This window comes from Copadichromis virginalis, linkage group LG16 (assembly GCF_057382275.1).
Source record: "Copadichromis virginalis isolate Kocher_CV1m ecotype Utaka linkage group LG16, C_Virginalis_male_GT1.1, whole genome shotgun sequence".
NCBI lineage: Eukaryota > Metazoa > Chordata > Actinopteri > Cichliformes > Cichlidae > Copadichromis > Copadichromis virginalis.
In genome coordinates, this window is record NC_140633.1 from 31,567,717 (window position 1) to 31,582,179 (window position 14,463).

At 39.6% G+C, this 14,463-nt stretch overlaps 1 protein-coding gene across 1 annotated transcript in view; it reads left to right on the top strand.

The window, feature by feature from the left end:
- The window catches only part of clasp1a (cytoplasmic linker associated protein 1a), a 95,719-nt gene that overhangs the window by 60,185 nt on the left and 21,071 nt on the right, over positions 1-14,463 (top strand). Inside the window, exons 21-27 of the mRNA XM_085434420.1 lie at positions 2,906-3,016; positions 3,416-3,442; positions 5,203-5,367; positions 8,290-8,448; positions 11,174-11,236; positions 12,040-12,143; positions 13,899-13,922. Of these exons, the coding sequence (XP_085290546.1) occupies positions 2,906-3,016; positions 3,416-3,442; positions 5,203-5,367; positions 8,290-8,448; positions 11,174-11,236; positions 12,040-12,143; positions 13,899-13,922 (653 nt within the window). The remainder of the gene's footprint in view (positions 1-2,905; positions 3,017-3,415; positions 3,443-5,202; positions 5,368-8,289; positions 8,449-11,173; positions 11,237-12,039; positions 12,144-13,898; positions 13,923-14,463) is intronic.

Consider the following 14,463-nt stretch of genomic DNA (forward strand, 5'->3'; position numbering starts at 1 on the left):
AACCTTCAGGCAGTAAACTGAAAGACAGACCAAGGACAAACGTCCACAGTAATGGGAATAAGACACAAGGCACACATCTGATCACGCTTGAACTTTTCAGGTAACTTTATCAAGACGCATCTGCAGACTGTATACAAGTGTAACACAGACACAAACTGGTGCTCAATAATATCCAGATAAAGTCCTAGAATTTTCATATGTCTTGTTTTAGTCAGACACTTCCATTTAAAAAAATCAGGCACACCCCTAATAATGCAAACATTAAGCCTTAATACAGTTTAAGCAGGCACGTTTTTTAAAAAGGTGTCATTAAAGGGAACTGCAGTTTAATTCTAATACTAGCGGACCTAGTTTTCGAGTTAAGGAAACGCATTATCAACAGGCAGTAGCTTCAGCTAGTCAGTCAGTGTTACACCCATTTAAATTGTGTCAGAGCTGTAATGATAAAAACCAAAATGTGGCTGTAAACAACGGCTGCTCTGTAATGTCGTGCCAAGTGTGAGACGTAATGAGAGCTGCAGTCAGCCTCTGCAGCCCTCGCTCTGCAGGTAGGAGAGCGAGTGAAGTTCTGTTACTGAGCCTGCAGCCGCAGGTGGACGTGCACTGATGCTCACTGTACCAGCAGCGGTCTAGTACAATGCCTGAAACTGTGTAATAAAGAAGCTCAGCCTTCTTCCATGGATCAAGAAATGCAAACTGTGAGAGGAAGGAACAGTCAGAAAAATCCAATCCACTCTGTGATTTTCCACAGAAAACCTGAGTGGTGTCATTAGTGTAGATGAGTTTGAATGGCCGATCAGATAAGGTTTTTTATGATCTGCTGTAAGTCTCGATGAATATATGAAGAGATAACGCACACAGTCTAATCACTTCCTATACGCCTCAAGGGGATTTATTTTTAGCATGTTGTATAATCCCTGTTATCATTGTCGCCAGTTTTCAAGTGCTATTCTTGACGTGTTGCATAAGAGCACACTTTAGATGTTCTTGCTGAGTTGGCTTTTGCCCATAACTTATCGTACAATCGTTCAGTGAACCTGCAGACTGGGCGGTTGCCGCTGTCTTCACTTTTATTGCACCTCGCACTTTATAACAGGGCTGTAGAGGTGAGAGGATGAAAACCTTTATCGCAGAAATACATTTGTATCAAAAGCAAAAAGATCTGCAGAAAATAAAACGTTAGGATAGAAAGATATTTTAGCTTTTCTTCCACAAATGCCCTGCAGGATGGATTTTCAGTTACCCTTTTAGCTTTCAGCAATGCAAATAATTTTTGTTGCATATAAGTTTGAATGTTTGTTTTGTCCCCAATTCCCAAGACCGTAGAGAGCATGTGGGAAAATCCAAAGGTGGCAGTTAGGGTTACTTATCATTGCTGAGGACTTAGACCTGAGAAGGTTATGATAATTAAAGCCGAACTGATTGTAACCTTTTTGCCTCCAGTTTATCAGTTCTTCTTGGTTGGAATTATGAAGGTTTATGATGTTGTCTAAAAGTGCAGAATGCATTTTAATTATTGTGTAGAATATGTGATGTAACAAGGTGTACATGTTTAAAATATCAGAGTACTCTTTACAGTTATACAATCTTCTTCAGCCACAGAGCAGCTCTGAAAGATGTTCAGTGTTTGTTTATCTTTAAGTCTCGGTCAAAAAGTCTGAAGATATTTCTTGTGGTTTCTGTTAGGGTAAAAAGGAAGTGGTTAGCTTTGCTTGCATAAGTTAATCCGAGACTTCATGTCAGGTAGGGATTTTCAGCCTTGAGCCTAGCTTAGTGTTTTGGTCAAGGGGTGGATCTGACTGAGACACTCCATGCTGGGACAAGAGGAACATGTCAATCACAAGGTAGTCCTGCCTTAAGACATCTCATACTTTAAGGTCCTTTTTGACTCTAATGGGACAATAATTTCCAAAATGAACATCAGGTTTGATTCATTAAGACTTGAAATCAAAGACCGAGACCATAAACAACCATAGAAGAGAATCCATGTTCAATGGACTCTAGAAACTTGAGAAAATACAACACGCACATTAAATTAAAACACCAGTTATTGATTACCATACTCTGTCAAAGCTGCTTTGTAGCTCGGTTGGCCTGCATGGACAGATGACAGTGACAGCACTTCTTACCATGAATGAAGGAAGCTTATTGTAATTACACAGAATTGTTTTGAATCCAAACTCTAGAACTGAAAAGTAATGCAAGGAATTACTAAACAGGCAAAGCAAATAACCTTTGACGATCACCACAATACACTCCAGTGACATGCGGCCATGCACTAAACTGCTGAACACGTCATTTCCAAACCCAAGACACCCTTTTTCAGAGCAAAAATCAAAGCAACATAGATACCCTACAATATTATAGAAATAAACCCAATAATCCATTGATTTCCTATGAGAACCACGAGGCAACACTAAGACAGCAGGTAGACATTCAGCAGAATGAGGCTCATGGACGATGACTATCTACTGATTGGGTGGGCGAGGGAACTTAGAGATCTTTCTTATTTCCCTTCTTTACATATGAACACAGAGTTTACCTTAAAAAAAATTACTTTTTAAGTTAATTTTTAATGAAACATTGGAATTATCTCAATGTATGGTCTTTAAAAAGTCCTTTTCTGAATAGCACGAGTTACAGATTCAGGAATGCCTTTCCTGTCTGGCGGGTCACAAGAAACACTGAGAACTATTTGTGAACACTAACAAAGCCAGGTGTGTCTGTTTCCCCTTCATGTTTTCAGAGCAGCTCTGTCTCCTCATCCAGGTCTGCTTCATTCTGTTTCCTCAGACTTCTTCTTCTCCAGCGTCTCTGTCCAGGGCTGGGTTGAACCGCAGTCACTCCCATCTATTAAACCTTCTACCCCCCCTCTTGCTCTTTCTCCCTTTTTCTTTTCATCCAGGTCGCGTTCGCACAAGGAGACAGAGCTCGGGCAGCGTTGGCGGAGCCAGCTCTTCTTCAGTGGTGGACAGCAGGGGGCGAAGTCGGGCCAAAGTGGTCTCACAGTCCCAGCGTATGTATAGACACCTCATGCACATGCTTAAATAGCGATGTTAGAGTGAAATGTGAGCATGAAGCTGTTTAACCAGCTTTTGCACATCCGGCTTTACAAAGCTGCAAAGCCTGCGCTGAACGTTCATTGTTGTGTGCTGCTTTAACATCCCCTCGACATGTGTTTCTTCTGTGCAGTCTTGTGTTTTTGTTTATGTGTGCCTCCATACATGCACGCTTTGTTGCTTTTGTGTGTGTTGTGTTATCTTTGTACGTTGCTTAGATCTGTGAGCTCACAGCTAACATGTCCACAGCCACCCAGAGTGCATGCTGGGAACAAATCAATGAACATAACCCCTTCTGTCTCATTCTGACTGATCTCGATCTCCACCCTGTCCTGCCTATCGCTTCCATCACCCAGGATCAAGATCAGCCAATCCCATCAGTGGTAAGGCCTCAGCTTCAACCAATCACAAGACAGATGCCTCACCTTTCATACCTGTCTTATAGCATTGCGTTAAATCTTCATTGTATCCTCACTGTTTAGTCAGTAACATCAGTCAACCACCGTCTTTGCCCATCATAGTCTAAAACTGCACCAATTTAATTTTAGCGACTGGATGGATGGTTGGTTGGATAGATAGAAACTTTATTGATCCCACAAGGAAAATGATTGTGTTACAGCATTAGCCAGATAACGAATAAAATAGTACAGTCTATACAACATTAATAAACAACATAGTTAATTGCATATTAAAGGCCTTATACTTTAAGAGACAATGCAAAAATGGTATATATACAACAGTGATTTAAAAAACAAAAACAAATTTAAATTGAAGTTAGGTGAAGAAAAGTAAGACTCATCTGGTGCAAGAGAGTAGTGCAAATTGCATTAATAAGTGATACATTATAAATCTAAGAAACAGCTGCAAGACAGTAAATTTGATAGGTTAAATTGGTAAATTTTGGTAAATAAGCATTACCCACAATGCACTTTTCTCCAGTGAATGATCAGAAAACGACCATACTTGTGTCATCTCCTCTATGTCGCAGACATTAAACTGCTGCAGTTTATTCAAACTATGACATTTCAAATACGAATGCAAACGGTGACATCGCCAACGACAGCAGTGATTCAACGCAGTTCTATAAATGAAGTCCACTCTAAAGCTTTGCACGTAGTCTCGTTGTGTCACCCTACAGTATCTGCATGTTTCTCACACTTTCCAGCTATTAGTAATTTTGTGAGGTTTTGTTGGGGTTATTTTTCCACTGTGGAAGGCATTGTCTGTTCCCATTTACTTTGAACAAGTGTCCTCCTTCCTTCACCCCACATGTCCAAGCTGTAGATTTTGTTTTTGATTGTTTAACCTTCAAGTGACCAAGTTACATGTTTCTGTGTGCCACATGTTTCCTTCCTACATGGTTTCTGTGAGGAAAGCTGTGTGAATTTTTTTTAAATTCATTAATTTGTTGGTAATTATTTTATAGTTAGGCTTTTCATTTTCAGATATTTTTAGTGTTTCTCTAGAAAATCTGTGAAATCTTTCACATCTAAAAAACAAAAAAAACCCAGACATGTGGCAGTAACAAACTAACAGCCTGATATTTCTGTAATTGTGCACATTTACTCAGCATTATCTACAGCAGTGTTTCCCCACGTTTTGGAGCCACAGCATATATTTTACATTAGAAAAGTCACATCGCACCACCAAACAAAAATGTCACAAAAAGCATATATTAAGATATCTCAGAGAGGAGAGTTTCACTGGTCTGGCCCACAGATTTTCAATATTGATGCCACCATGTAAAACTGGTGGGCCACATAACCGTGGAGTTTAGCGTCCCTGTTTTAGATGGCCTGTCATGTAACAAACAAAACAGTGAATGGGTGGGACAGACAGACAGATCCATTACAAGAATAAAATAAAAGCAAAGAAAGAAAGTCTAAAATCTGATGGTCCCACTTGGCCGTTTTAGTGGCTACCACAGCTCGGTCACTTGATGGTTTACGACTGTAATTTACCTGTCTTTGAAGCTCTGTGTTGTCACTGTGATTCACCTTTAAAGATGGGATGGGTTTGTGCCTAAAATAGAAGAACACATCATAATCTGTCAGATTTATGGGCTGCAGTGTCCTTACAGGACTATCTCAGCCACTTTTTTCCTGTTTGTCCTTTTTAATTTTTAATTTTTTTGTCCTAACAGCCGGTAGTCGCTCCAGCTCTCCGGGTAAGCTACTCAGTCACAGCAGCTACGGACGGATCCCTCGAGCCACGGCATCAGCCTCCACCACTCCGGCAGACAAGCGCAGCAGGATCCCTCGCAGCCAGGGCTGCAGCCGGGAAACCAGCCCCAGCCGATTAGGCCTTGGTAAGGACCTGACTCTGGAGCGGCACACTCACTGCATTTACTATCTGTATACGACAATAACATAGAATTAAACTTAAAGCACCTTCAGAAACAGGAAAAGTTCACAGAAAGTGCCTTCTAGTTAAGGCAAACAGTAAAAGTGTACAAAAATATGGAATATAAAACATCAATTATGATGGCATTTAGAACAATTAAAAGTCAAATGTGATAGCAATGCAATAAAAAGCACAGCAAAAATTAACAAACCTGCATAAATAACAGTAAAAATGTAAATTACACCCCAGTTATGATAAAAGTAGAATAAACAAATAAGAGAATCTACACATTAGAGAGAATGCTGTATGAAAAAGTGACAGTGGACATAAACAACGGGGAGTCTGTGCACTGAGACATACTGATGCACGTCTCCACCAGGCATTGCAAACTGAGGGAATCCACGTTTCAGTAAATAATAATAATTAATTACTGTTATACTATTCATTTAGTTAGCATTTTTAAAATGCCGAGGCAGAGTTCTATATAGAATTCAATAAAAGAGCTCACCATCAGTAATAACGATACAATAAGGATAAACAGCTATTTAAAATGAGGCATAAAGCTTCCATCAAAACATAGAACAATCAGAATAATATGACCTGTAAGTATGAATAAAATAAATAAAAAATATAAGTGAGGAAGAAAGTGGTAGAGGAGAAATAAAAACATATGAAAAATATGTTTAAAAAAAGTCTTAAGGAGAGATTTAAGGGTAGATGTTCAGTCACAGGCATGTTGAAACTGGAACTAATGCCTGAAAAACGTGTTAATGATGCGCGGCTTGTTTATAAAACCCTGAATATAAAGATTCTTATTAATTGAATTCTTACAAGTGATGATTTTTGAAATGGCTCCTGAAGCCAGCAGCAGTCTGTATTTATTCCATTAAACACACTTTAGTCCTGACTTGTTTCTGCAGTTTTCTGATATTTGATGCATAAATAGGAATTGTAATTGTGCAGGGAATGAATTGCTTATTTAGTGTCACTATTAATATGACATAACTGTGCAGAAGAAAAACAAGAAGCTGGCCCAGATCTCACACAGTGTTCCTTTGACTGGCTGCACGGCATTGACCCCTCAGGTGTGCTGATCACCATGTGTCACAGGAACACATGTACAGATAGCTGAAACTGGACTTTCCTATCTTTCTGATAAAAACATTAAGTCCTGTTTGTTTTGTGTGCTGTACATTTCCATGAGCGAGTTTATTACGCAGATCATAAATCAGTAATACAGTAAATTGCGATATGATTCCCGCCCTTAAATAATCACTCCTCACAGGTATATTCTGACCTACGATATCTCACAACAGGGCCAAAAAAATTTTTTTTTGTTTTTTATTGAAATTGTTTGGTTTGAACTTGTATTTGTTAAACTTTTGAGAAAAATTACAAAAGATGCTGCAGCCTGTGTGCAGATTACTTGGTGGTGTTAACAAACGACCTCCTCTGTAAAAGAAAGATGGAAACCAAAACTGAGAGCACCACTACAAAACAAACCCAAAGAAATCTGTTTCTCAGTTATGTTGGCAGCCACGTGCACTTCTGGACTTCTGCACTTTTTTTGGGGGGGTGTTTTTTTTAGATAACTCTGTACAAGTTCTGTTTTTAATCCAGGTCCGATGGTTTCCTCTGAATATTCCTTCTCAGACGTTAGTTAAAGTTTACAGTCTGACCTTGGGAGACAAATTCAACCCAAAGAATATTTGGGGATGCAAGCATGCTCCTGGTCTCACATTTCACCTGCTGTCTTTTGGTCTGGAGACTGTGGATGAAAATCCAGAATAAAAATCTAAAATCTGATCAGACCTACCCGCAGACACAGCGCTCATCACCAGAAACATGTTCTCTGTGAAGTTTAGGTCACTTTAAAACGTCAGTTCTTGACTGAGCAGTGCAAGTGTTCAGAACAGAAATCTAAAGATAGCAGAGATGCTGTTAGTATTGTGGACGTTCCCAAGAAGATGATCTTTAATGATCTTGCTGTTTTATTTTTATTGATTTCGTGGTCCAGTACCTTAAGAATTCCTGTGCACCACACCTCTCCTCTCTGGCTGCCCTGCTGTAGGGCCAGGCACAGTCATGACTTTTCAGACTTACAGGTCCAAACTCTTATTGGTCTTTTTTTCATGAAGCTCTTCAACCCTCGATCGGTTGCTTGTTACCTGATGAAAGACTATAAGTCAAAAACTGTTTGGTTTTTCTGATAAATTTGGTTTCTTGTCAAGTGTTTCTTTGTGTTTGTTTATAGATTTGATTTGAGATGGGAAAGAGGTCTTTATTTTCTTCACTTGCTCATTTGTATTTTTTCTTCTTTACAAATCCTGCTGTTTTGATCTGTTTCTCACAAGTTAACAGTTTGAAGCCTGAGCTCGTGTTTGGATCTAATCTTTCCTGGCCATGTGCTGTATCACTGACTCTCACTCACCCCTACTGCTGTTTGTCATTTTCTTTACTCTCACCATTTTCCTTCTGTATCTGCTTTTTTTTTTTTTAATCTCTCGTAGTCTCTCTGTATTAGCCGACTCAATGACAGAGGTCAGGAGTTTGACTCTATTGATTGGTTTATGAATCAGTTGATTTTCTGTGCTATCCTTTACACTGTTCTGCCAAAACTCATAAACATGGGCTGCGCAGAAATCTCCTGTCTCCAATGACCATACACATTGTTGTAATCTCTTCATGGAAAACCAGAGTTACTCACTTATTGTTCAACCACTTAAAACAGTTTATATTGTTGGCTATTACATGCTCCAGGACCCTCATCCGAGGCTTCATGCTTCCAGTATTCTTCTCTCTCTGTCTTCCTCTCTCCGAGCCTCATTCCCACCTTTTCTCCTATGGATGCACACTGACACTCCCACCTAACTTGTTGTCCTAACAGCCAGCCTGTGTGGTAAACCTCTTCTTCCTGCTGCTCTCCCCTACCGCACGCTAGCCCGGAGCCGCATTCCCCGTCCCAGCATGAGTCAAGGTTGCAGTCGCGACACCAGTCGTGAGAGCAGCCGTGACACCAGCCCCGCTCGGGGCTTCACTCCTCTGGGTGAGTATCTCCGAGCTCACGGCTGTCTGGACTCTCTCCTAGTGAGCTTACCAACTGAACAAAATGTACCTGATGCTTAAACGAGCTTCCTGCTCCAGTCTTCTGTCTGGTCTCTGTGTTCTCTGTAGCATCTGAAATCTCTGCATGCCTTCCTCTGTGCATGAACTGTGTCTGCTCTGTTTTTCCTCTTCTTAATTTAATTGTTTTCCTATATAAGAGATTTACCTCAGTGTTTCTGTGCTGGGCTTTTTTTAAGAGGGATTCCTGTAATTGAAATAGTTGTAAGTGAAATCATGTGCAGATGAAGGGCTTTTTAATCTCTCTGCAGAATTTTTGAAATCTAAGCATAAACAAAGTAGTAAAAATTACTTCTCGGAGAAGCAGTAACCAATCGTTGTCTAGACCCTCCTCCAGTTCTTCCTGGATAAGGACAGCAAGATTTTCCTAATCCAAACTAAAGACATATCTCTCTAGCACATCCTGGGTCTTCTTTGCAGGAGCAGCAGATCTACTCTGATCTTCTCCAGAATGACTGACCTTGTCATCCTATTCTTAAGGCCACCAGTACACCCACTACATTGGTCACATTGCACACAACCAGTGACGTAACCACACAGCCACATGTATTTATCCTTGCTGTTACGGCACAGGTCGCTGCTGCATTATTCTCCTGAACAATCAGTTTTTTCCACAAACTTCATTTTTTCAAACTTAATCTCTGAACTTCTGTAGTGATACATCATTAAAACAGTCATGAACACTAACATGTTCGTAGACTCGTGTCTTCAACCCAGCTGCAGTGGCACAATGCGTAGGATTACAGAAATCAAGAGGCGTGACGTCAAGTTTGTTGTAAAGAGGCATTCACCAGATGGTGGTAAAATGGTGCACAGAGGGCTCAGCCACCATATGAAGCTCATTCTCAACACTTGTATGCATGATCTTATTCACTGAGTTATTACCCCTAATTCACGGTCACAGATTAGGGTATGAACATAGCTTGACCAGCTTCACCTTCATGCTCAGCTGTCTCTTCAACACAACAGCCGGACACAGCATCCACATCCTCTCAGATGTTTCATCAATCCAGCTGTCAATCTGTCTTCCCTAACATGTGAAAAAGACCTGGAGATGTTTGAACACTTGCATAAGTGGGCAAACCACTCACCTCAGATTCAGAGTGTTTTCTTGATAAACACAAAGGGAGATGCATGGATTGGCTCTCCTGTGGGTCCACCACCTGCAGGAGGAGGGGTCCAGTGTTTTGTGGAGCAGGTAGTGGTCAAATGTAGAGGCCTCTATGGACTTGATACCCAATCTCACTAGTTCCAGTAAACTGGATTTGGATTTATTCAAACATCATAGACATGTTTGCCAATTAAATGGTGAGAAATGCCTTTGCCTCTACCGTATGCAGACTGGTCCCGCTTACTGTCATCACACCATTCTCTGCCAGGAAAATCTCTCTAAATTTCTTTGGACCCAAACCCAAAAACTCTAAACTGTGAGAGTAACAGCATCTTTTTCTGTTCTCTGTTAAAGAATTTTTTGCTTTATGTTGCTCTGCCAGCAGACACAGTTCAGTTATTCATTTTGGTGCCTTTTCACAGCTAATATTTTGATTTATCACGGTAGAAAAAAATAAGTGAATGAATATCGGTTGATTCCATTTTTTTCAAGTATTAGAAACATAAGTGTTTTTCTTAATTTGAAAAATCAAAATGTGTGCTGGGAAAAAGGCTACATGTTTTCACCGACGTTTAATGTTAAAAAATTCTTTGTTATTATGACGGGCAACACCTCCTGTTATCCTGTACACGTGACCTGTTTTTACTCTGCTGAACTGATCTGAACGATCTGTGTTTGCACAGGTTAAGAGCAAGAAATGGAGCTAAAGCAGGTTTTCTTCAGTTTTATGTCAAATCATAACACTTAAAAGTGTAATATGCAGAATGGTTGGATAATGCAAAAAGGCAGATTTATGTTTCAGTTTGGCTAGAAAGGGTAACATTATGTTGCCAGAGTGGCTTAAACCTGCAAGTCTGATTGCATATTGTTGTCTATGAGAAAATAAACACTTCCCTGATGAGTTTCAGTCTCAGTCACTAGTTTCAGGTATTACTGAATAAAATGTGTCGTTCATTTTGGACATTTTTATCACATTAAACTCAGAAAGGACAAAATCACTATTGTAAGAACAAGAGTAGCGTTGTTTACTAGCCAAATATTTTTGACACTGCTCCCAATCCATTAAGCTCTGCCAAGATGCAGCCTCAGGGTGAAAAATCAGTCAATCAAACAAAAAGCAGTTCATCTAATGTCCACTAGAGGCTCCAGCAGCGCACGTGTCCACATAGACTCCCATATAGACTTAGACACCAACATTAAAATGTCCAACTTTACAGCAGAAATCAACATGTTTACAGATAAACAAAGAACTGGTTTGGTCTCCATGTAATAATTGTAACATTGTTTTGTTTTGTTTTTTCTTTTTTTAAAGTTGGACATTTTAATATGATAGCAATTAATTCACTTTTGGCTTCAAGTGGACTTGAGAGGAACTGTCGTTTTCAGGACTGCCTGGGAGCCCATTGAGCCCAGGAGGAGGTGCTGAAACCAGTGTTGCATGAAGCTCAGCCCAGCAGAGTAAAAATGGCTTCTGTCTGTGTGTTTGCACCACTAACCCTTTGGTCCGGATGTTGCCCACCTTTCGTTTCCCTCGCAGCCTCCCGACGTCACTCCCGTTCAACCAGCGCTCTCTCCACAGCCGACCCCCACGGCCAGTCAGGTGACCTGCATGATCAGATTCCCCAACTAGCCAAGCCGCTTTCAGTTTCCTCCCATTTTTTAAAATATTACACACAAATCATGCCGGCCAGCATGCTTCTGTGGATGTGTACAGTGACGTGACTACAGGCAACATTTATAGTTGGTTTTATGTTCCCTGCTCAGTATTTTATTCAGTACTTTTGTAATTAAGCATGTAAAGGGAAAATTTTATTTTATTTATTTTATTTTATGTTCTTGATACAGTGTTCACTCTTTTGCATTCCCGGTGCCTTATTTTTCTTATATTTTTTCTGGTTAGCTGTGATTTATTTATTTATTTTGTTTAATTCAGTGGCCTCTAGTGTGTTTATAGCTGCGGTTACATTTTTTTGTGCTAATGTGAAATTTGTTTCGTGGCATTAAATATCTTTCTTTTAAATATATTTTTTGTTTGTTTTTCCATGGTTTTTGTTGTTGTTGTTGTTTTTTTAACATACACGTTTGTTTTTTCCTATTTGGTGAATTGCTGGTTTCTTAAATCCTTCTTCTTCCAAGGGATAAGTATACAGCCGCTGTGATGCATGTCTGTGCTTAGTGGCCGAGGGCCTGGTCACCTGCTGTTTGGGTTTTTCTTCTATAAGATGTTGCTTTTCTTTTTGCTTTTGGTGGTTGGAGCCTTAAATATATTTTCAGCTGTTAATTCACAGCATTTTTCTTTTTGATTGAAGAGACCAGTAAGTAAGAGAAGCAGGTAAGTAACTGTGCATTTGTGCTTTTATTCACCTTCACTTTACTGTCCTCTGTTCCCGTTTCTGTTTGCAGACCGATACGGTTTGGTGCATCAAGCAAGAATTTCTGCGTCCGTTAATGCCATGAGGGTCCTAAACACCGGCACAGAGGTGGAGGCAGCAGTCGCTGATGCTCTGGTAAGTTGATGGTTTTTGAGAGAAAAGACGCATAATTTAAAATTTGTGATTAACATTAAAAAAATTTTTATATTAAATTAACACGACTGAATGTTGCATAGCAAACAAAAAGACTTGTCTCTACTGGCAACACTTTTAAGAAGTTTATCAGTGTGGAGATATATTGTGTAAACTTTTATCATCAAGTATGAGATATCTTATCTTTTTGGCTTGTGTTTATGTCTGTCCCATTCTTGTGACCTTGTCACCTACACAACTAGAGAATTAATTGTTCCCCAGTGTTAGAAAATGGATGTAGAAACTATTAGATTTAAAGTCTGTCTGATAAGATAAAATGTTAAAATGAGCAAGTGAGGTCCGGGCAGTTGGTCATCTACCTGCATTAATGGTTGCATGTCCTTATTCAAATCCACACTGCATATTTTCATGTATTAAGTCTTAAATTAGTGCACAATTTTTTTCCAATCAAAGAGATAGATTGGAAAATTGTTTATTACTGCTTTAGCATTCCCATTTTGTGGGCACTTATCAAACCTCTGACCGCGTGTAAGGTTTAATTTTTCTACTGCGAGGATGAAGGTTTGACATACATAAACACCAGTCAGTGGCAGGAGTCGTCTCAATATTACCAGATGAAAAAAAGAATAAATAAATAAATCTACTGTTGTGGGGTAGCTAGCTAGCATAAACTGCTGGTCTCTCTATGTTTTCTCCTTTTGTCCTTATGCCCAATCAGTCAGGCAGATGGCCGCTCCCCTTGTCCTGTTTGTATTAGAGGTTTCTTCCTGTTAAAAGGGAGTTCGTCTTCCCCACCATCAGCAAGTGCTGCTTACAGAAGATTGTCTGTTTTGGGGGATTTTTGTTTTCTCCAACATTGTTCGCGGTTTACCTTACAGTATAACACACCTTGAGATGATTGTTGTTGTGAATTGGCACTAAATAAATAAAATAAAATAAAATTTAATTGGCTATAAATTGTATTTACCAAGAGGGCTCTCATGAGATGGTCCACAATGAGTAAGAGTGAATTTGGAAGGAGGGCCGTATTTTAGTTTTTAAAAAGTACAGTATTGTATTGACTCCATTTTTGATGTAGCTGGTAGTGCTGCATGTTGATTGGTTAGTTAGCACACATGTTCATATAAGCACCTGTTTGCATCCCCTCCAACAGACATTTGAAGTGAAATTAAATCTTTGATGGTTCTTTGTTAAACATTAAATTAAACCCTTCTCTCACCCCAACCGGTTGTGGCAAATGGCCGTCCTTCCTTGAGCCTGGGAGTTTTTTCTTCCCACTGTTGCCAAAGTGCTTGCTCATATGGGGTCATATGATTGTTGGGTTTTTCTCTGTATGTATTATTGTAGGGTCTACCTTACAATATAAAGCTCATTGAGGCGACTCTTGTTGTGATTTGGTGCTGTATAATTATCCAGGTACTTGTACTCCATGAAGCCTTACGTGTCACTTGTGCAATCTTAATTAGTAAGTGTTAAGGATGGATGCTCAGGCCACTGTGAAGACTTCCTTTACTGCTAAAACAGTAGATGTCACCAAACTTAACAATCATTCTGACCTTTTTTCAGGAATACGGAGCTCCATGAAAAAGTTTTACGTTTACTAAGATCAGATATATTTCTAACACGTCTCGTCACATGTGTGTTGCACGCAGAAAAATGGACTGCACTCTTTCTTTGATCCTCCTTTAAACGTTCCCTTTCTCCTCTTTTCCTCTTGGTTGTTTGTTACCATTTCAGCTTTTAGGAGACTCCAGGAATAAGGTAGTTGGTCATTTTGCATTTCTGTCCATGTATCCATGCCATCATACACTAACCAAGTAAAGAAAACAATAATGCAGCTTGCCTCATCATAATCGCTCCTCCACCCCAAAGCCTTCTTATTTCTTTATTTTTCTTTATTTTTTTGTTTCACTTTGAATGTTTGTCCATCGCATCCCTGATGTGAGCATCTGTGGTACCAGAGCAGAGACATGTCTTTGTGGTATAAATGTGTTGAACGTCATTGTTTTGGCACATTGCTCATTTTTTGAGATAAGATTAAATATGCTCTTCTGTTTGACGTGTCCCCCACTGCAAGGCCTTTGCTTACTTGTGGCACTGCTTGACTGGCTTTTTATAGGAAGAATGAAAGAAAATGCTTTAAAATGTATTAGAAGAATTTCATATCATCTACGTACAAATTTGGACTTTTAATTTTCTTAAAGTGTTGAGAAAACCGCATGGCTACCAGATGCAACAGGCAAGCTTTTATCAAGATTGTTACCTCACAGCCGGTCAGTATTTCGGTATCAAATCCTCAGTG